General features: G+C 39.9%; 1 protein-coding gene across 1 annotated transcript in view; it reads left to right on the top strand.

Moving 5' to 3' along the window:
• Positions 1 to 8,236: 8,236 nt before the first annotated feature.
• ARHGAP6 (Rho GTPase activating protein 6) overlaps positions 8,237 to 21,473 on the top strand; it is a 215,050-nt gene continuing 201,813 nt past the window's right edge. The window contains exon 1 of the mRNA XM_063305093.1: positions 8,237 to 9,149. Coding sequence (XP_063161163.1) covers positions 8,592 to 9,149 — 558 coding nt within the window. The 5' untranslated portion in view covers positions 8,237 to 8,591. The remainder of the gene's footprint in view (positions 9,150 to 21,473) is intronic.

Raw genomic sequence — 21,473 nt, 5'->3', positions numbered from 1 at the left:
GTTCTGTATTTCTCTAAAAAGCTGAAAGAATCCCTGACACTGTTGATTTGTGTTTCTTAACAAGACTTTCCAAGGAATTAAATATTGCTCCTTAAGAGAGTGTGTGTGTTCACACACACACAAACGCAGCCTTAACCAGTGAGTTTAAGTTCCTCTCCTGAGAATTGTATTTTTTCCCCCTGAAAATAAGCATCCAACAGTTCTTGCTTTAATTTGTTTGATTTTGACGTTAACCAGACAAATTCTCTGCTTAAGTGAGTCTCTCACTATGCCTATTACAGGTATTTTTTCTGCTGAAACATCATCTTCCAGCACATATAAGGAGCTTTGCCAACATTTGGGGATCTCTCCTTTTTCTGGTATTCTATCTCCTTGTTGGTATCATTGTTTTCCAGTTATCACTCTGATTTTTGTATGTCAATGGAATGAAATCTGAAAGGAATCACTGCACCCCATTCAATATATTTATCATCTTTTGAGTACTTCCTCTTGATTGCTCTTTTCATTCCCCAGATAATTGCTCCATGGTTGGTCTTGAGCTGGTTTCCTATTAAACCCTTTGACAGTTTCTTCCAAAGACCACCCCTGCTACTGCTATTTTCTCATACAAATACTGTTATTACAAACTGCACTTCTGGAACAAATAGTGGACAAGAGGAACCATTTTTTCAGCAGGATATTAGTGTCAGGGCTGTTTTCTCTCCAAACAAAGCCTACTTAAGCTTACTTATTTAAAAGCATGTTTATCATAATTCATATCCCGTTATATATAAAAATACTCCAAAGGCTGGAGAAGTGATCCTGTATCCTTGTTATTATGTGATAAGAGCTGGAAATGCCAGCACAGCTCTGAGAGTCAGTCCCTTATCATTTCTCTCTCTCCTGATGCAGACAGATGGAGAAAATCAGAGAAATGGCCTCATCCTTTTGACTGCCTATGACTTAATTATTTACCTTCAACAGTGGGAAGGGAGACATATTACATGCTTCTATAGCTACTAAGCCAAAATCATTTTACAGAAATCCTTGAACTGTCTTCCTTTTGGGGGACCCTCCAGATCTGGACTACCATCTCCATCATTCTCAGCCAGCTTAGACAACCATGCTATCTGAGGATGTTTGGAGGGGTCTATAATTTAATATATCTGTATGGCACTAAACTGGAGAAATCTATTCTGGGGATAGATGTGGAAGTCAAAAATACTTGTATGTTTTTCCCTGCAGTGAGAAACATTTCAGATTTCAAGGGAAAAACTGGATTGTGAACACATACAAATCTTTATTATGGGCAGTAAACATGGATTTCTTATCTGTGATTCATCCTTTTCCACTTGATATAGATCTACATTCATTCAAGGCTTACATGGGAATTGCCCAGCAGTTTCAATACAATGGGAAAGAAGAGTTAAGTTCTGCGCTTGATTAAATCCATGAATACAGTAGTTTTAATCAAGGGAACAAAAGTATTAACACAGTATAAGCAGAAGAATGCTTGCCACATTATTTATATTTGTAGCCCATAATAGGAAGAGAATGTGTTAAGGCAGCTGATCTGGCTCATATGTGGCCATGAACATACCTTGAAATAATATTTGGTTTTGAAGAGAGAGTAAATAGATTTTCTCTTACAAAGCAAATGACTTACAAAGCTCAGTTAAAGGAATTCAAACAATTTTATTTTTACATTAGAATAAGTAGATGCACCAAAAGGAGCAGCTTTCTTTTAAACTACAGCATATTAGGGTTTGTTGTTGTTGTTTATTCGTTTAGTCGCTTCCGACTCTTCGTGACTTCATGGACCAGCCCACGCCAGAGCTTCCTGTCGGTCGTCAACACCCCCAGCTCCCTCAGGGACGAGTCCGTCACCTCTAGAATATCATCCATCCACCTTGCCCTTGGTCGGCCCCTCTTCCTTTTGCCCTCCACTCTCCCGAGCATCAGCATCTTCTCCAAGGTGTCCTGTCTTCTCATTATGTGGCCAAAGTATTTCAGTTTGGCCTTTAATATCATTCCCTCAAGTGAGCAGTCTGGCTTTATTTCCTGGAGGATGGACTGGTTTGATCTTCGTGCAGTCCAAGGCACTCTCAGAATTTTCCTCCAACACCACAGTTCAAAAGCATCGATCTTCCTTCGCTCAGCCTTCCTTATGGTCCAGCTCTCGCAGCCATATGTTACTACAGGGAACACCATTGCTTTAACTATGCGGGCCTTTGTTGTCAGTGTGATGTCTCTGCTCTTAACTATTTTATCGAGATTTGTCATTGCTCTTCTTCCAAGGATTAAGCGTCTTCTGATTTCCTGACTGCAGTCAGCATCTGCAGTAATCTTCGCACCTAGGAATACAAAGTCTTTCACTGCTTCTACATTTTCTCCCTCTATTTGCCAGTTATCAATCAAGCTGGTTGCCATAATCTTGGTTTTTAGGTTTAGCTGCAAACCAGCTTTTGCACTTTCTTCTTTCACCTTCATCATAAGGCTCCTCAGTTCAAGAATCATTTTTCACTGGCACAGCAAATGGAATAACAATGGCAATGAGTAGAGGAAGGCAACAGGTAAAGAGAAAATTTTATTCAGCAACAATTGTTCGATCTGTCCCACAGTACATACAAGCACTGGGTTGGTTACAATACTTATAAGCATGCATAGCACAATGTGTCTATTTCTCATTGTGGTACGCTTTGTATGCTTTTTCTTTATATGATTAAACTTTAAATTTTTTGCATATCCAAGGCACTTTGTTCCCTGTATGGTCTTTTAAAATGTGACTGGTCACTTGCCTATCCTAGATTATTCTGAGACATATATTAATTTATCACCTTGGTTACTTGGTATGTGACCTGTCTGTTTAGAGATAATGGCTTCTATTTCTTCCTACATTTCTGCCACTTCTACTTCCTATGAAAAGTTAACACAGGTATCATCATCAACCTGGCCTGTTTGATAAAAGGTAGTAATAATGGCCATGGCCATGTTTGCAGTAGATGTTGCTTTAGTTTGGTATTGATTCTGAATTCCAGTCCTTCTATAACACCTGAGATAGTTGTATGCCTATAGATGCAGGTAAGGGAATGGGAAGGTGGTAACCCTGAAGCCCAAAATTTAGTTGGAGAGATGATTTCTGCAGTTGACCTGCATGAACACTCACTGGCCTTGCTGGGCCCTAATTGGAATTAGTACCAGAGAACAGGGTGCTTGTGCTTACAGACATCAACACTCTGCTTAACAGTAAGAGGGATGTTCATCATCAGTCAAGGCCAACTGGTTGAATGCTGGTGGTGAAATACCGGTTTCCACAGGGTGGCCCAAAAGAACTTCATGCAGAGTCAATCCAGTGATCCTGTTTGGATGGTTGTGCATGGACATTAGAGCAGGGAAGAACACTGGATTGGAATGTATACTGAAGTGAGGGATCATTCCTTTACCAACTTCTTTGCCATACTACCAATTTTGGCTTTCCTGCAAGGGCAACCTTCAGACTGTTAAAAATGCAAATAAGAACCAACATCCTAGGCAAAACGTTCGTCTTAATCACAGAAATTCTCCCCATAAGAGACAATTGTAGTTTTTTCCATCTTAACAAATCCTTTTTCACATCATTCCAAATTTTACCAGTTATTCTGAAACAACATACTATTTTTAGTTGACAAAATCACCACCAGATATCTAACACTTTTTTACAATCTTAAAACCCGTCTTACTGATTAGCAATTCTTGACTGGACAGGGTCATGTTTTTAATTAACATTTTTGGTTTTTGTTTATTTACTTTAAGCACAAGATTCCACAAAAATGACCGGAATGCTACTTTATTGATATAGGCTATAGCAACAGAATCTTTAAGCCCAATGATAGTCTCCCTCCCTCCTTCTTATACTCAAAAGAGTTAAGGTGGGACTAGTCTGAGCTGCTTTCTAATGTTTTTTTTTTCCTATCCTGAACTTAAATAATATTTTTCTAACTGGTACCACATAGTTTCTCCAAGGTTATCTCTAAGCATAATTAGTTTGGTCGGCTTTCAAGATTATGTTATGTTACCATACTAGCAATAAGAATCTTTTCAGAAATCCCAGTAGTTCTTGTTTCCTGAGCCTGCCAGCCTCACAGGGCTTGACAGCTGTAGACAGTTGTGGCAAGTTTGGATGACTTGCTGTAATATAGGTATGATCCAGGTGCCCAATATTTTTCAATTTCATTTCACATTATTCCCTTTGCCTGGGTTTCTATCTGAATGGGGAAAATGGGAAAGAGGAAAAAGGAAAGAGGAGTGGGCAAGGAAGTGACCATTTGGGACCTAAAGAGTTCCATGGGGATCAAGAAAGCACCTGAATTCAGTCCTTACATGCTAGGTCCACTTTCTGAGCAGACAACACAGAAGATAATGGAAGAAACAAGGAGCACCCTTTAGAGAAACCTCAGGAAACTGGAGTGCAGGATGTTTAGCACAAGAAATAGCAAGCTCATTGCTGACGAGGCTAATGAGAATGGCTTTTTAATGTAATGGCAGCAACAGCAGAGGGCAGAAGACTAGCATCAAGTAAAGGGGAAACAAAGCCAGCATCTGAATTGGAGAACCAAAGGATGTGGGAAACCCAGTTTCGCCAAAGTTGGCGCCACAGTTATGCGCAATGCCAAAACAATAGTAACTGTTAGTATAAAGATTAATAGGGAAACCAGAGGCTAAAAGGCAAGCACAGGTCACAGTGTATATAACACAGCAACTTGAACAGAGTTGGAAGGAGGCAGAGAACCAGATTCAACCCATTAAAAAAGAGTACCAACAACCCAGAGTCCCTCTTTTGGGGGGAGATGTGTGGTGGCAAAATTTGATAAATATCCAGAAACATTCCCATCAGGGATATAGTAAGAAAACCCATCAGTATAAAATTAAAAATCAGCATTTGCAGTAGGAATTTCCTGAATATCAGGACAAAGGCAATGTTTAGCTGCAGTTTAAAAGAAGATAATCATGACTGGAAAAACATTCAGCAAGAGGCAGCGTTGAAAGGGAGGAGGGTTCAAGGGAGGAAATATGGGTGACATTTGGAGAGTTCAGTAGTGTTCCTTCCAATTTGCTCAAATAATAGCACTGAAGTGTTGTATATTTTGAACTAAATATTATTAGACTGTACCTTCCTCCTTCTGGTGTGGCTTTTTAACACAAAGGTTGGAAATCTTATAGGGACTGCAAGTGTGTAACAAAATACCTTATTATCTTAGTTCAGTAAACTTAATTTAGGGAATTGCAAAATCACATTATGCAGGTCACAAGATGTGTATGGGACATGGGGTTTTAAATCTGACATCAGCACCCAAATCCTGATGCATGGGATACCAAGTCACCCAATCATCATCAGGATATTTCTGACAGGGACCATAGAGTTGGGTGAGACCAGCATCACACAAAGCTGGTGGTGCAGCAGGGATTGGGGAGGGGAGGTTCCATCAATAGTTCCTACTGAATAAGCTACTGGAGGTCGCCAAGTAGTAGAACTTAAAATGTCCTCTGGAGGGCAACATTTTATTGGATCATCTGCATCAATGGATAATTAAGGATACTGTACATGCGTCTCGGTGGCACTGGAGAAAGTACTGTCCAACAATATTCCTTCTTTGTTTTAATTACCTGTTTCTTTAATTTCTCATTAGTTTTCTGCAGGTCCTTATATGAGACCATTTCTTTTGCATGCTTCTTCTGCCCACCATTTATAGGTGAAAGGTGAAAGGTCCCCTGTGCAACCACCGAGTCATGTCTGACCCTTTGGGGGATGCCACTTTCGTGATGTTTCCTTGGCAGACTGTATAGCAGGGTGGTTTGCCATTGCCTTCCCCAGTCGTCGCCTTCTCCAGCAAGCTGGGTACGCATTTTACCGACCTCGGAAGGATGGAAGGCTGAGTCGACCTGAGCCAACTACCCGAGAATCCAGCTTCCACTGGGATTGAACTCGGGTCGTGGGGAGAGTTTCGGCTGCAATACTGCCACCTACCATCCTGCGCAACATGAGGCTTCCCACTGTTTATAACATCCCTGCAAATATTCATCCATTTTCCTAAAAATCCTTTTTTTTGTTGTTTATTCGTTTAGTCGCTTCCGACTCTTCGTGACTTCATGGACCAGCCCATGCCAGAGCTTCCTGTCGGTCGTCAACACCCCCAGCTCCCCCAGGGACGAGTCCGTCACCTCTAGAATATCATCCATCCATCTTGCCCTTGGTCGGCCCCTCTTCCTTTTGCCTTCCACTCTCCCTAGCATCAGCATCTTCTCCAGGCTGTCCTGTCTTCTCATGATGTGGCCAAAGTATTTCAGTTTTGCCTTTAATATCATTCCCTCAAGTGAGCAGTCTGGCTTTATTTCCTGGAGGATGGACTGGTTTGATCTTCTTGCAGTCCAAGGCACTCTCAGAATTTTCCTCCAACACCACAGTTCAAAAGCATCTATCTTCCTTCTCTCAGCCTTCCTTATGGTCCAGCTCTCGCAGCCATACGTTACTACGGGGAACACCATTGCTTTAACTATGCGGGCCTTTGTTGTCAGTGTGATGTCTCTGCTCTTAACTATTTTATCGAGATTTGTCATTGCTCTTCTCCCAAGGATTAAGTGTCTTCTGATTTCCTGACTGCAGTCAGCATCTGCAGTAATCTTTGCACCTAGGAATACAAAGTCTTTCACTGCTTCTACATTTTCTCCCTCTATTTGCCAGTTATCAATCAAGCTGGTTGCCATAATCTTGGTTTTTTTGAGGTTTAGCTGCAAACCAGCTTTTGCACTTAAAATCCTTTAAGATACAGATTTTTGCCAATATAAAGTTTCTTTATTAAGAAATTGCCCAGTTGGATCTTAATGCATCCATCCATTCCATTTAGATGAATTTTTTCATACTATGAGATCCATAAATTATTGCGTATATTGGGCTGGGCTCCTCTTGGAAAATCTGGAGCCGCCCAACCATGTGAGCTGGATCTACTGGCTCCCATGGGTTCCTCTCAGGGCCGCAACTAGGGGGGGCAACCGGGGCATGTGGCCCAGGTGCTGCGCTGGGGGGGTGCCAAAATAAGTGCTGGGGGGGCGCCAAAATGGGCGCAGAATCCATGTTTGCCCTGGGTGACACAGACCCTAGTTGCGGCCCTGGTTCCTCTCACTAACTCTCATGATTTGTAAAAGGGATGGGGTCTCTAGATCTCAGCCAGGACACTCACCTTCTTTACACAATTATTTTTAACAGGCTGGGCCTGGAATAGAGGTCAGGAAGGGCAAGGTGTTAAGACTGAAGTTGTTGAGTGGAACCAGATCCCGTTTCCCCAAGTACACCGTTTCGGATCCTACTGCTGATGCCAAATTGTTATGGAATAACCATTTCGCAACCAGTGAGTAAAGAAGGCCAATACGTAAACTTTATTTAGCAATGATTGTTTGATCTGTCCTACAGGAACTCATACAGCATTGGGAGGGTTGTGTACTAACAAAATTGCAAAGCACAGTGTATTCATTTCTCATTGGTTTAATGTATGATTCTGCTCTCTGTGGTTAAACTTTACATTTGTTTGCACATTCAAAGGCAGTTAGTTCCCTATAAGGTCTTTTAAAACATTGAAAAGCCATTTTCAAGTCCTAGAATATCATTAATGGATACTAAAATATTACCTTGGGTTCCTTGTTTGTGACCTGTCTGCTTAGAGGTAACAGAGAAGGCCCTTTATTCCTCCTTAGAAGAGATTGTCTTTGGAACATCTATAACAAACAAACAAAACCTTCAAAGCACGTGCAGAGCAGTTATCAGCAGTGAGGAAGTAAGTAAATCCTCCTCACACACCTATTTCTGAGGATGGAAGCCTGGCTTATTGAATGAAAATCGGAAGAGCCAAAGATGAGATGAAGGGGGAAGATAACAGAGACACACAGAATCGGAAATGGAATTCGGCTCAGAATCAAACTCTGATCCGAAATAATTTGAACAACTTACTGAATCCAACAGCTGTGGGATATCGACGTTATAATAAAATACACCACAGCCACATTGCGCAGTCTCAAAGCGAACGGGTGCTCAGGATTGCGCGGCCCCAGGGCGTCCGCTTGAGTCGTTGCGGACAACGTGCCAAGGTGGATCGTGGGGACTCCAGAAAGGTCAAGCTTGGAGGGAGGGCCTGAGGCACGGAGGAGGGGGTAGTACTCGCCTTCTCCTGCCAAATTAGGCTGCAGTCACGGAATATTTCTTAGCAATAACAACAGAGGCTGCCGGAAGGCACGCGTGGGGCAACCCAGCCCCTGGACTAGAGCCGAGCGGCAAGTCCCGCGGGAGTGGACGCCTTGGCAAGAGAACAGGCTGCTGTGCAGGCGCTGCCAGAGCGGAGCAGGGGAGCGAGGTGCCTCCGAGGGGTGGACCCAGGCGCTGGTTCGCGGGACGGCTGGAGTAAAACTCCAGCGGCGCGTCCTCCAGCCTGCCGCCTGACTCTCCTCGGAGCATGCACTGAGCAGCCCCTCAAGACGGGCAGGGCAGGCGTTCGAGGCAGCAGCTTGCGGAGGAAAAGGCGGCAGCGGCGGCCGAGGGGAAGCGAAGGCAGGAGAGATTGAGTGGCTCTTTGCGCCGCTGCCCCAGGATGTCCGCGCACAGCCTGCTCAACAGCGTCTTCTCGTGCTCCTCCTCGCCGGCGGCTGCCGGTAGTCCCCCGCCATCCTCCAAGAGCTTCTCCAAGCGGAGGCTTCGCCAGACCCGCAGTCTGGACCCCGCCGTGATCGGCCGCTCCAGCGGGGAAGAAGGGACGACGCTCGAGAGTTCAGCCCGCGGCACTCGGGCCAAAGCGGCGGGCGGTCCGTTGGCCGAACACTTGGCGGCCTTCTCCTCGCGCGCCCTGCTGCGCCCGCCCGGCGGGGGCCCGGCGCAAGGCGCCTTCTCTCTCTCCACGCCCAGCACGCCCTTGGACAAGTCCCCCTCGGGCAGTTTCCACTTCGACTATGAGAGCCCTCGAGTCAAGAGGCTCACGGCGTGGGAGCTGCCTTTCCTGGCGCGCGCGCCCTCAGCCTCGGCTCTCAGCAGCGGCTATGGAGGCGGAGGTGCCAACAGCATCTTCTTTTCGCCCAGAAAGTGGCTCCAGCAGAGGAAGGGACAGCACATGCCCAGCAGTCACTCCTCTCCCTACGTAGTGTGGAAGTCCGAGGTAGGATCGTAGTCTTTAAAGGTTAGGCGTGATCTCAGACGCCAGGCAGATAACTGTATTTTATTATCACGTCGATACCTCGCAGCTCTTGGATTCAGTTAGGAGCGGTAGGAAGGGACAGCTGATGTGTTGATAACCCTAAATTGAAATATCCTCGTTTGTTAACTCAGAAGCTGGCCTTAGGTAAGTAATCTGCGAAAAGGAGTTGATAATCTTGCCTTATTGATAGGGAGATACGTAAATTGCAAGAAACAATGTATGGAACTATTCAGTACTTGAAAGTGTTAGACAAATGCATAACGATCTTTGCAATCTAAAATGTGTTGTTGGATTCAGCAGCCTTAGCATGATGTGTATAGGAGTTGTAATCAGTCTAGGGAAGCACATGTTCCACATACAGTACTTGCCTAGAATATTCTTGTCCCATGTTGAATGGGGGAATGTTTCAATTCCCTTCTCCATCAAGGGATTCTTCAAAAACGTTTTATCAGTATCAGGCGTACCTGGATGTATGCATTAAATGTTGATACTTCATTTTTTCCCCCTTTCTGCCTTTGTCGCAGGTTTCTGTGCTTAATTATTTTTAAACTTTTAAATCCTGAGAGTTTAGGATGTCTGTGTGACTTGAAAGTTTTGCTTCCTACATAGGTTATTCTTTCTTGTAGCCAAGTTGCATTTCTTCGGTGATGTAATGACATGACTGTTTTGTCCTAGTTACACATAGTTTACAAAAATAATGGATAATATAAGCTTGAGCTTTTTTTAAAAAAACCTCACCCATCTTACCTCCCAAAGCATACAATTAATACATGCACATAAACTGCAGTTATATTATTGTCTAGTTACAGATCATGTAGGCTGAATGTATGCTTTGGATTTCAAAAAAAGTATTTCAATAAACTCTGAACAATGGTAAGCAGAATCCAGTAACAAAACAAACTAATAGGAAGAAGACACCAGGGTGGGTAGGAGTTCTTTAAAAAGGAGCCATTAACAATAAATCACGGATATGACAAAAAAAAGGGTGTCAGAAGCCAATATATAAGTGCATTAAAAACTTCATTGTAAATCTCAACATCAGAAGGAAGTATGTAGTAGATTGAACAGGTGTTCCAAGAAAAGTATGTGTAGGTACTGTGGTCTGAACTTGTAGAGAAGATTCTGGCTTTAGGAAGGCTAAATATCAGAATGGGCTGAGGTTGATGAAGGTTGTTAAAATGCAGAGGAGATCATAAAGTGAACTCTAAGCACCTTGAAACAATGAAGTTACTATTTTTTTAGTAAATTAGCTTGTATTTATCAAGAACAAGTCTTGCCAATAAACTTTATGCAATTTACTGATTGAATAACTTCCTTGGTAGATTATAGGAATGCCACGAACAACATATCTTGTCTGGTGAACAAGCTGGGTAATTATGGGCTGGATGACATATCTGTCAGGTGATACTAAGTCTTCCTGAAAACAGTACTCAGAAAGCACTCCTTAACAGCTTTTCATCATGCTGCAGTAACGCACCAAGTAGGGTTCAGTCCTAGGTGCTAGACCTTTTTATTAGCAATTGGATAAAGAGATGGAGAGAACTTACCAGATTTGCAGATGACATATACTGGACAGAATATGTAGTACTACAGAAACAAAATTCAAAATGATAATGAGAAGGTAGAGGGATGCATTGAAAATACAGAATTAAATTTAATAGAAACAAATGCAGATTTAGTTTAAATTGATTTTATAATTTAAAGACCAAGACTCTGGGCAGTTTACAAATAAAAAACACTGTTAAAAGAATCAAGATCATAGGCATCCCCCCCCCCAAGAAAAAAGCCCGCAAGAGTTTAGGAAACAGAAATTAAGTGCAAGAATATGGATGATGGATTTTTGGTCTGATAGTAAATCTTGCGAAAAAGATCTTGGAATAGTACTTGATTATACACTAAATATGAGTCAGCAATGTGACATGGGTGTAAAGTATGTAAAGGAGTGTCACATGGAAGAAGGATATGATTTGTTCTCTGAACCACCAGAGTACAAGTTACAGAATCATGGTCTTAAGCTACAGGAACACAATTTCCATTTGAATGTTGTGAAAAACAATCACAGTCTGACAGTGGAATCATTTACCTAGAAAATGTCAAGCTCCTCTTTACCAAATGTATTTGAGCAGAGGCTGGAAAGCCATGTATCTGGAATGCTTTAAACTGGGTTTCCCGGTTTTCTGAACTCAGCAGAGTTTTTAACTCCATTACTTAAATGGCTCATTCCAGCTATATGAATCTAACATACTTGACTAACTGCAGCCTTGTTAATCTGTTACCATAGGATTTGCTTGAGCATTGGCACCTAGGAATATAAGGCACGGGGTTGTTTTTAAGGATTAATTAGGTCCTTACATTATTGCTTAATGTTGTTTGCCTTTTTTCATTGGTTCAAGTTATGGAAAACTATGGAGATTGATTTCTTATTCATTAATAATTTTTGGACATACATTTATACTGGACTGCTTATTAAAGAAAATATTGTATGAGTCACAGGTTATTGTGGATGCCCCTTAATCAAGATGTATTAGTCCTTGAAAGAATTGGGAGAAAATTTAGAGAGATAAATGTTAGGAGGAAAGGAGAACTCTGTTCTTCATATTGGCTGTGTTTGCAGGGTACATTCATTCACAAACTAGCCATACACATTTTAATATAGCATGTTGTACAAATGAGAAAATTGGGTTTAATTGAAAAAAAAAAACATGATTAAGTTATTCATGAGTAAATGCTACCATACAAACACAACCACTTGGTGCTCTGTAGAAGTAGGCTGTAACTATTGCCAGATAGTGTAATTCTGCTTCCATGAACTGGGCATGCTGAAAATGAATCCTTATTTGCATTTAGATGATAAAAACCTTGCTTTATAAACCAGATTATATGCAACTTTCATGCACTTGCATATAATCCTTTTAGTCATTTAGTTCATCCCTGCATGTGAATAGTAAAGGTTTTTTTTTTTTCCAGAGTTGATTAAAATTTTTTGGCGTGTTTGAAGTTATTCACCTTAATTCCTGATTTAGACATAAGTGGAAAGTATTAAGAGCAGCTTCCTGATTAATTAACAAAGTGGCACAAACATAATTATTTAATTTAAGACTAGGCTCTTGTTCCTTTTTTTTGCATGCCAAATTTTTTTTGCCTGCTAGTTCTATAATCACAACAGGGATATCTTCAAATGCATTCTGCATGACGTACCTGTGCAATATTCATATAACTCTGTTAATATTCATGTAATTGAGTTGTTGATTAAGAAAAGTTTGCAGAACTCCCTGTGTGAATTTATTTGCTGTTGGGCAAAAACTTTTTGGGCACGAAATTTTATCACTAGTGGCAGGCAAAAAAGGACCAAGTACCTAAGCCTACAGTATATTTGTCATAAAATACAGCTGAATTTCTATTATAGCAGAGGTATTATTTCAGCAGGGTATCTGGATAAAAACTAATGTATTTATTCTAGGACTTCCTACTGAACTCCTCCTCCTCCATTATAAGGTATAGGCAGGGATTAGCAATCTACAGCCCATTGGCTGGATGTGGTGTGCCACCCAAAATCATCCAGCCCATACTCTCAAAAAGAAATATGTCCATCTGGCCCACCAGATAGAGGGAGAGAACAGCTTGCCATATCCTCAGGCAGCCATTTTAGCAATGCTTCACCAGCTGCCTCAGCATGGGGAGAGCAAGTCTCCCAGCTGGTGCTGGCATGAGGGAAATGGCAGTAGCATGGCCTCTGGTTGTTCAGAAGAAGGTTGCTAACCCCTGTTATAGGTGATACAGTATATGTAAGAATTTTGAGCTTCAAATACTACAAATTATGTGGAGTAAATTCTGTTGTGTTCTGTATGAGCAGAAATACTTCTGCATAATGGGATTTAGGCTAAGGATCTAATTAGTTTTATTTGTAAAATATAAGGAAAAGTGGCTGAGCTGACCATAAGGATAAATCTAAAACCCTGGTTAGGGCAATAGTGCCCAGAGTCACTCTCTGAGTGAGATGGGCAGTGACTAAATTTGATTTGATTAAATAAATAAATTTGTTCAACTCAAAGGTCACCCAAAACAGTGAACTTATGTTAGGGTAATTAGAAAAAAAGAAGTAGGCATTGAACCATGAATTTAGTCTTCAACTGAAGTGAGGAAGAAAGTTTAGACACCGATGTTAAGCTCCAGAGGATTCTGTGCTTATCTCTATATAAATGTAGGGCTGAGACTTATGATTTGGATCTCCATTGTAAAAAATGGAAAATCCAGCTTTTTCCCAGACCTATCTTTATCCTTAGACAAAGCCAACAATAAATTTCTTTTAATTGGAAAAGAGAAAAAGCAGAGTAAGGAGAAACCAGAACAGAGATTGCTTTTATTTTGGGTGATGAACTAGATTAAAAGAGAAAGATGATAAACTGGTTGTTTTTCAAAAGGTTTTCTACGGTTTACATTTTTTTAAAGAGAAGCAAACAAACTGTATTTCTTTCTCATGAGACAATGTTCATAAAAGTCCAGTAATTTTTTAAAAGTCCTAAATTGCATTCCTTCATCAAACAGAATGCTTTTTATTCATACAACTTTTCAAAAAGCATATGAGGAAAAATTACTGGAAATTATACTCATCCATATGCCTACAGTTCCATTTCCCAGTGGCACATTGCTCTTTAAAGTCTCATTCAAAAGTGTGCTCTTTGTCTATAGAGTCAGTTTATTCCAAACATAGTTGAAATGAGCATATAGAACTCTTCTGCTATTGTTAATGCAAAGTAGTAAGCACTAATGACCCTGTTAGGCTAATGACTTCTGCTACAGTTGTTCAAGTTATTGTTTAACAAACAAAAACTTTAACAATAGTACAATTTAATTAGCAATGAATGAAGTAATGAGGCTGTGGTATTTGATGTTATGCTGTTAGGCTGACAGATATGTAAAGGTGCCATGTCATCCATAAATGCATATGAGTTTCTACTACTTTTTTTAACGAAAGTAACATGTATTATAACCCCTGCCTCAGACTGCAACAGCTGGACGTCTTCATCAGTCCGTGCTGAATTCCAGACATGTAATAATAGCGTCAACGGTTTTGTGTGCCAGTTGCAAGCATATACTGAAATTGTCAAGAAATGGATTTTGGGACTGCCATCAACAATGTGTCCTCACATCAACTGAAAACCAAAGTTGCTGCATCTATATCTCTCCCAGCTAGAATGTAACATACTGTGTGTTTTGACTTTAGAATATTCTTTCATAATAAATGCTTTGTGAAATATATTAAAAAAAAATTTTTTTTGCAAGACAGTAAAATAAAACAGTTGTTTAATTTTAGTGTCTTGATAGCTAGTATTTCACAACTAAATCTCAACAGGTGTTCAGCTGCCAGATGTTTTGCACTGAACTGCTTATATCAGGTAGCCTCTTCGAAAAAAACAACAGTATACTCTTGGACCTATAACAGCCATATGAATTTTTAGTAACTTCTTCTTTCACAGATATGATGATCTGAAACAGGATCTCCCTGGCTCTTGAGATATTTCCTTAAAAAAAATGTATTTATTGTGGTTAATGAACAATACAACATTATAACAAGATATGTATACATAGTCAAAATGGGGGGAGAGCCTAAAAATACTAAAAATGGATATCAAATCCACTGACATAATTTATAGTGCATAACTATAGTAAAATATTAAGACTACTGCTAAGATAATCAAGGAGAAATGGCTGTTAATAGCAGATGAGCTCTACAACATAACATGGAAAATGTGGATGCATTAAACATTATTTTACATATTTTGATTATTTAATCAATTTATATGTAGTTTCAATTGCAATAGAAGGCACACAACAGTATGGTAAATACAAGTTAAAATCAACAGGAAATGAAGAAAAATCAGCTACAGTGAAAAGCATTAAGAAACCCTGCCGAGAATAAGGAATATGATGTGGATGGAGATATGGCAGCCTTGTTGACAAGATGACAAGAAGTAAAACGTATTTGAAGTCCACAGCAGCCAGATAACATTTGGAAGCAGCTCAGATACCTCCCTAATTCACTGAACTATAAGTAGAAAGATGAGGTGGTATTACAAAGAATCTCTCTAAAAATCACAGTACAACAGGGCATAAATGAATAATTCAACTATGCAGCATCTTAGAAACAGATTCTGTTAACATAAGGAATCTTCTAAATCTAGGACTTAGAGTAAGATGTACATGATATTGCATGAAGCACAGTAGTATGAAAGTTTATCTGTAATATGTAAATATATTAAGCTGATCAAGGCATCTAGCTGGCTAATTGGTTCCTTAACTCCAGCATTGTTCAGTTGAGGTTTCCATATCCAGAATCCTTTGTCTGAGATCTGCTCGGGCCTTTTTGTATTCTAAGGCCAACAGCAATTCAGGAGAGCGTCCATACTATGGCATCCTGTCTTCCAATATCCAGGAAGCAAGATAAATGTCCATCAAGGTTATCAGGGTCAAATTCACAAAGTGTTAACTTTAACCATTAATTAAAGATGATAATCCATGGCCTTTGGTCAGTCCTGCTTCAGTGTAAATAATTTGGATACTATGCACTACCTGAAATAGCTTTTTCAAAAATCTAAATTGAACAAAGTCAAACACAGGAAAATTTATGCATGGATTTAATTGAACCCCGTGGAGGAGATGTTGAGTCCCTTGACTTCAAATAGATTAATCACAGTAGGGATATATTCTGTTCCTCTTGTGTAAAAAAATGAATATAGTAGCTGATAAACTCCTTTGAACATTTTGGGAAGTAAAAGCACACAGTCTTGCTGTATTGGAGCAGCATATAAGATCCAACAAACAGATAGACAAATAGATTGTAAGATATTCTGTATGGCATTATGCTTCTCTGTGTCTTGGAAGACCATCTCTGGATATTTAAAATATGCCACTGGGATATTCAGCAGAGTCATATTCTAACAGCTGTTTTATTAACATTTGTAGATCATCAAATCTAATAAGAGCAGCTAGAGAGGACTGAAAATAAATGTTAATAGTCTGTTGGGTGTGCCATCAGAGACTCCTGCTGTTTTATAAAGCAAAACTTTGCTTTATGCTTGTCAAGATGGGTATTCTTATGGCAGTTTTTCTGTACTTCATTAAATTGCTTCATTAAGTAGATGAAGGCATATTTAATAACTTTTTGATAAACTGCTGAGCAGTAAACATATCAACACTGACTTTCAAAGCATGACAAATAGTTTTTAGTCTGGATTTATTCATTTGTTAAAGTGGTCCAGGAAGAAATAAAGGTACTCAAATATGGAGAGAATTTGAGATTTATGCTGATCATTATATTAAGATTGTACTGGAATTCATTTTATTACAGGACTTGTCATTCGTTGTAAAGCTTCCTTGTCCTTCAGATTTCAGAACAGTAGGTAGAAAGAAAGATACTAAAGCAAAATCACTCGGTTCGTACATCATGCTAAGCCATAAATCATAGTTTACAAACCACAATGAATGGGTTCATTGTTCTAAGCCAAAACCAAAACAAACTATGCTCAGCATGATAGGTGTACCCAGCCAAGATCTGTACTTTTATAGAATAAGGACAGATGAAATATTAGCCATTTACTTATGATTACTTATGAAGAACTTAGCAAGCAAATTATTACCAACCTGCTACCTGACACGAAGTATTTGACAGATAATGAAATCAACTTATGCATACACAGTGATAGTTAATATTATAGAGAAGTTTTAAAATTTTGTTCTAGAGTTTGATGGGGAAAGCACTCTTAAGAAACACAAATTCACAATCAGATTCTATCTCATATTTTCTTTGCCAATAACAAACTTAACAGGGCTGGGGAAGCAAGAGGTAAATTCTAATGTAAATTTTTTCTTTTCAGTTGGAACCCTATATCTGACCTTTGAAGGGCAAAATTTAAGGACAGAGTTCCAGTGCTGTTGAGTTTCCTTTGTATATTGAAATTTATGGGTGAAGGGTATCTGTGATCAAGTTTTGAATCAGGACTAACATTTATTTAGTGTTTGGATATGTTTTTACTAAGGTACAATAATGTAAAACAGTTAAAGCTTCATGTAATACAATACATTCAGAACTTTTGAAGAAGTGTGTGTGTGGTTTGGAAGGACAAACAATCACTTGAAAGCTTTCCTTTCTACAGTGTGGAATAGCTGAGTAGCTAGATTAAAGGAATAGTTTTTGGGGGAAAGAAATATATATTTTTTATATTTCCTTTATGTTGTGATAATTTAGTTAGATCAGAAAAAGTGCTGTGGAGGGGTTATTCAGAGGATGAATAATAGTGTAATGATCCACATGCTCGAGCATTCACTCAAAGACAGTTCTGAGGCTTGGGCTCTTTTAACTGTTTAATGAAGCGAAGCATCTGATACAAAGCAAAGTTGTAAATGGCTTCTTTCCCGCGCATTCTACAATTTAAAATTCACATTTTCTACTCCCCCCCCCTCTACCCATCAAAGCATGTACTCCCCTCTTTGCCAACAGATGGCCCAGATGGTACTTGGCCAGATGGCCTTGGGCAATAAACGGCTAGCCTAAACAACCCACTTCACATTCCAGGTCAATACCACTTCCCTTCTGGGCTTCTGGTGACTCTCAGTCTGTTGACACGGGTTCGATGAAGATGGATGTGAGTCCGATCAGGATGTTCTGAGGACATTGTGATCGGGGAGTATGACAAATAGTAAGCATTCTCCCCTGAACCTAATACCCATTCCAGCACTTTATATCTTCCTCTGCTCAAGTCTCTTCACTTCTACACCACTGGGTATTTTTCCTTTGAGCTTATTGCTTCAGTGGTTTACAGGTTGAAAAGAAAAATGAACATGTTTAATTTTACAAGAGTTTTTGTTCTTTTTCTCTCTTTTCTTTTAAAATGTATGAACTAATACTTTTCTGTGTATTTTGGAAGGCCCCCAAGGCTTAGGAAATACTTGCTATGGTTTGAAGATGCCTCCATTTCATGCTTTGTTCTTGATAAGCTCAGAATAAACAAGCTTGCTGTTTGATAGAGGTTCACATGAATGGGATGTGTTCTCCCCTGCCTAAAAGAGGAAGTAATAAGACAGTTGCTGAACAAACCCTTATTTGACTTGATATATATATATATAATTAAAGATTGGTCTCAGATATTCTGTTTCTGGGAAAGTGATTAAAATATGAGGCTTTGCAGCTCCATGTGTATTTGTATGACACTGATTATCTGAATCTATTTCAGGCCCACACATCTGTTTTGCTGTGCCCCCCTCCAGTTCTGGAACTGGCAGGAAATCATGCTACCCTAAATCTTGCTGCCCCCTCTTGCTGCGCATTCAAAATGGATTTGGGCTGTGCTGCTGTTCATACAGTTTTAATCCATAACGCTCTAAGGCCTATGACTGATGATTCCCTCAGCTGAAATTCCAGCCCTGCCCAACATAATCCACCATGTAAAAAGCTAACTCCAGTTGCTCTGCACGACACTGGTTACTTTGTATACTGCATTCCCCCCTTTTTTGTTTCTGGTTGTATTGTTGACCAGTTGCACAATTTTTAAAAATTCCTTGAAACTGTGAGTCAACCAGTCGATGATCAACTACTAGGTGGCTGTATCCTGGATAGTATTCTAAGTTATATAATGGGCAGGCTGAGAGAAGGCAAGCTAAATTAAATCCGCACAAGATAGAGACGTCTTTAATAAATAGAATATTGGAATTGGGGGTAGAGGTTCAGCCTGTTTGGGGTGGTATTGAAAGACTAACTACACAGTCTTGGAGTGTTTCTTGATCTTCAGCTTTCACTAGATATTGCTGGTGGCAGCTGTAGCAAGGAGTGCTTTTGCAGTTATGTCTAGTGAAGCAAATATGACCCTTGCTTAAACAATTTGGATTTAGTGACTTATTGACATCTTGTTATTCAGAATTGACTAGTTCAATGCATGCTACATGGGTCTCATTGAAAAGTATGTGGAAGTTCCAATGTATGTAGCAGTTTTATTTATTTGTTTACTGTCCTGCCTTTATTATTTTTATAAATAAGGCGGTGAACATATCAAATACTCCTTCCTCCTCCTATTTTCCCCACAACAACCCTGTGAGGTGAGTTGGGCTGAGAGAGAGTGACTGGCCCAAGGTCACCCAGCTGGCTTTCATGCCTAAGTTAACTGCTAACATAATAATTAGTAATTAATTGATTAATAATTAAGTTAACTGGTATACTGGATAATATTCATATGCTGATTGCACTGAAAGGTCTGCACTGTTGATAATTGCTTACTGGGCCCAGTTCAAACTGTTGATACTACTCTTTTAAGCCCTAAATGGTGTAGGGCCTTGCCATCTAAAGGACTGCCTTTTCTGGTATAACAGCTCTTGCATAAGATACACAGGAGAGACCTTTCTGAAGATATCACAGCTTTCAGAGGCCCACCTTTCTGGCATGTGAAAATTAACCTTTTACTTCATTGCTTCCAGGCTATGCAGCATGCTACTTTGGGAACTGTTTTGCCATCTTCCTCTCCATGGCTTTAGGAAATCTTTAAGATAAGTCTCTCTTGCCAGGTTTTTAATTGTTTCTTGATTTTAGTACTAACTGTAATTTATATTTGTAAACTTTTTTTCCTTTTTAAAAATGTGTTAGCTGCTTTGAATAGTTGCCACAGTGGAAAGGCAGAGTATAAATTGATCAGTCAGTCATTCAAACAAATAAATAGCTGTGTGTACTAAACAGTCGGCGTTACAAGTGGCCTTATTTTTAAAGGGCAATATTAGCATTTCACTTTACATGATAAAATGGCTAGCTTGCTATGGCTCCTGAAAATTTCATCCAAAAAAGTAGTAATGAATACGTTAGGTTGTGGGTCCATAACAACCAACTGACACAGGTTTGTAGATCAAGTTCATCTGATTCCAATTAGGTGCCCCCCCAGATGAGTTGGGCATCATATTGAAAAAGTTTTATTAATCTATATTATCCCCTCAAGGCACTGCACATATAACTTCTCTTTCTAGTCTGAATTTCATCCTTACTGCAAAATGTTAAATTAATGAATTGTTCACACTTATATGGCCACTCATCTCACACAGGGCAACTCTGGGCAGCGTATAACAGTGAGATAAAAATAGTGAATAAATAAGAACAATAATTATAAAAAAATGATTATTAAAAAATTATCACCAGATTATAAAATCACTATAAAAAGTATACCAGCCCCGCATAGAGCGCAAGAGTATTCAAGTGGAGCCATCTAAGAATGTCTCCTTTTCCCAAAGACCCCCAGGCCTGACAATACAACCTTGTCTTGAGCGACTTACTAAACGATAGCAGGGAAGGAGCAAGCCTAATTTCAGGGGGGAGAATGTTCCACAAGGAGGGAGCCATGGCAGAGAAGGCCTGCCTCCACCCATTGCAAGTCCCTGGCAGATAGAACCCGTAACATTTCCACAGATAACTAAATTGCTGTCATTTAGAAAGCTAGAAATATAATTTTGTGTCACAGACTTATGAACTAATGTCCCCTGTTCATGGGAACATAGGTGATGATAAAGCATCCTTCAGTCAAAGTCACTTCCTGATGACTTCATGGACATGTCCATGTAATTCTGTTGGCATAATATGGAAGTGGTTTGTCACTGCTTTCTCCTGGGATCTTTTCAATTTTGCAGTCTAGCCTATATCCTTGTGATTTCCTAGTGGTTTCCCACTAGGTTGAGTATTAATTTATTCCAACCTCATTTTAATATTTTGATATCATCTAAAATTGGCTAGCGACTGCCAGTTAGAAATGTAAGAGGCTGCTTATGTTGTACCAAATAGGATCAATAGCCTATCTAATTCAATGATATCTATACCAGTCTTTCATAGCCTAGATATTATCCGGGTATGCAAAGTTCAACTCCCTTAATTCTCAGCAATGAGCATGCCGGTGTGAGGTCTGAGCCTGCTTCCGACTCTGAAAACGACACTTATTTGGAGTCAGAAGGAGAAATTGAAACCTACCAGCGAGGTCCTGAAGAATCTAAACCAGGAAGTGACTCAGCAGAGCGGGAGAAATCACAGGAGATGATTGGACAAACTCCAGAGGGAGATTTGAAGCCTCCAATCAGTGGTCGAGAGAGGAGAGCAGAGAAGCGTGTGAAAGAAAAAGAAGCGCAACTGTCTGGTAAGGGAAAATGGTGCGAAAAGGAGCAAATAAAAAGGCAGGTGTACCAAGAGCGAACTGCCGGAGACAACCACTCCTTTGAGCTCACAGCACCTGTGGAAGAATCCTTACCAGCGTTGGAAGCCTTGCCTGT

This window comes from Candoia aspera, chromosome 5, assembly GCF_035149785.1.
Source record: "Candoia aspera isolate rCanAsp1 chromosome 5, rCanAsp1.hap2, whole genome shotgun sequence".
NCBI classification, from domain to species: Eukaryota; Metazoa; Chordata; class Lepidosauria; order Squamata; family Boidae; genus Candoia; species Candoia aspera.
The sequence above is the reverse complement of the archived record's forward strand: the minus strand, read 5'-3'. Positions and strand labels throughout refer to the sequence as shown.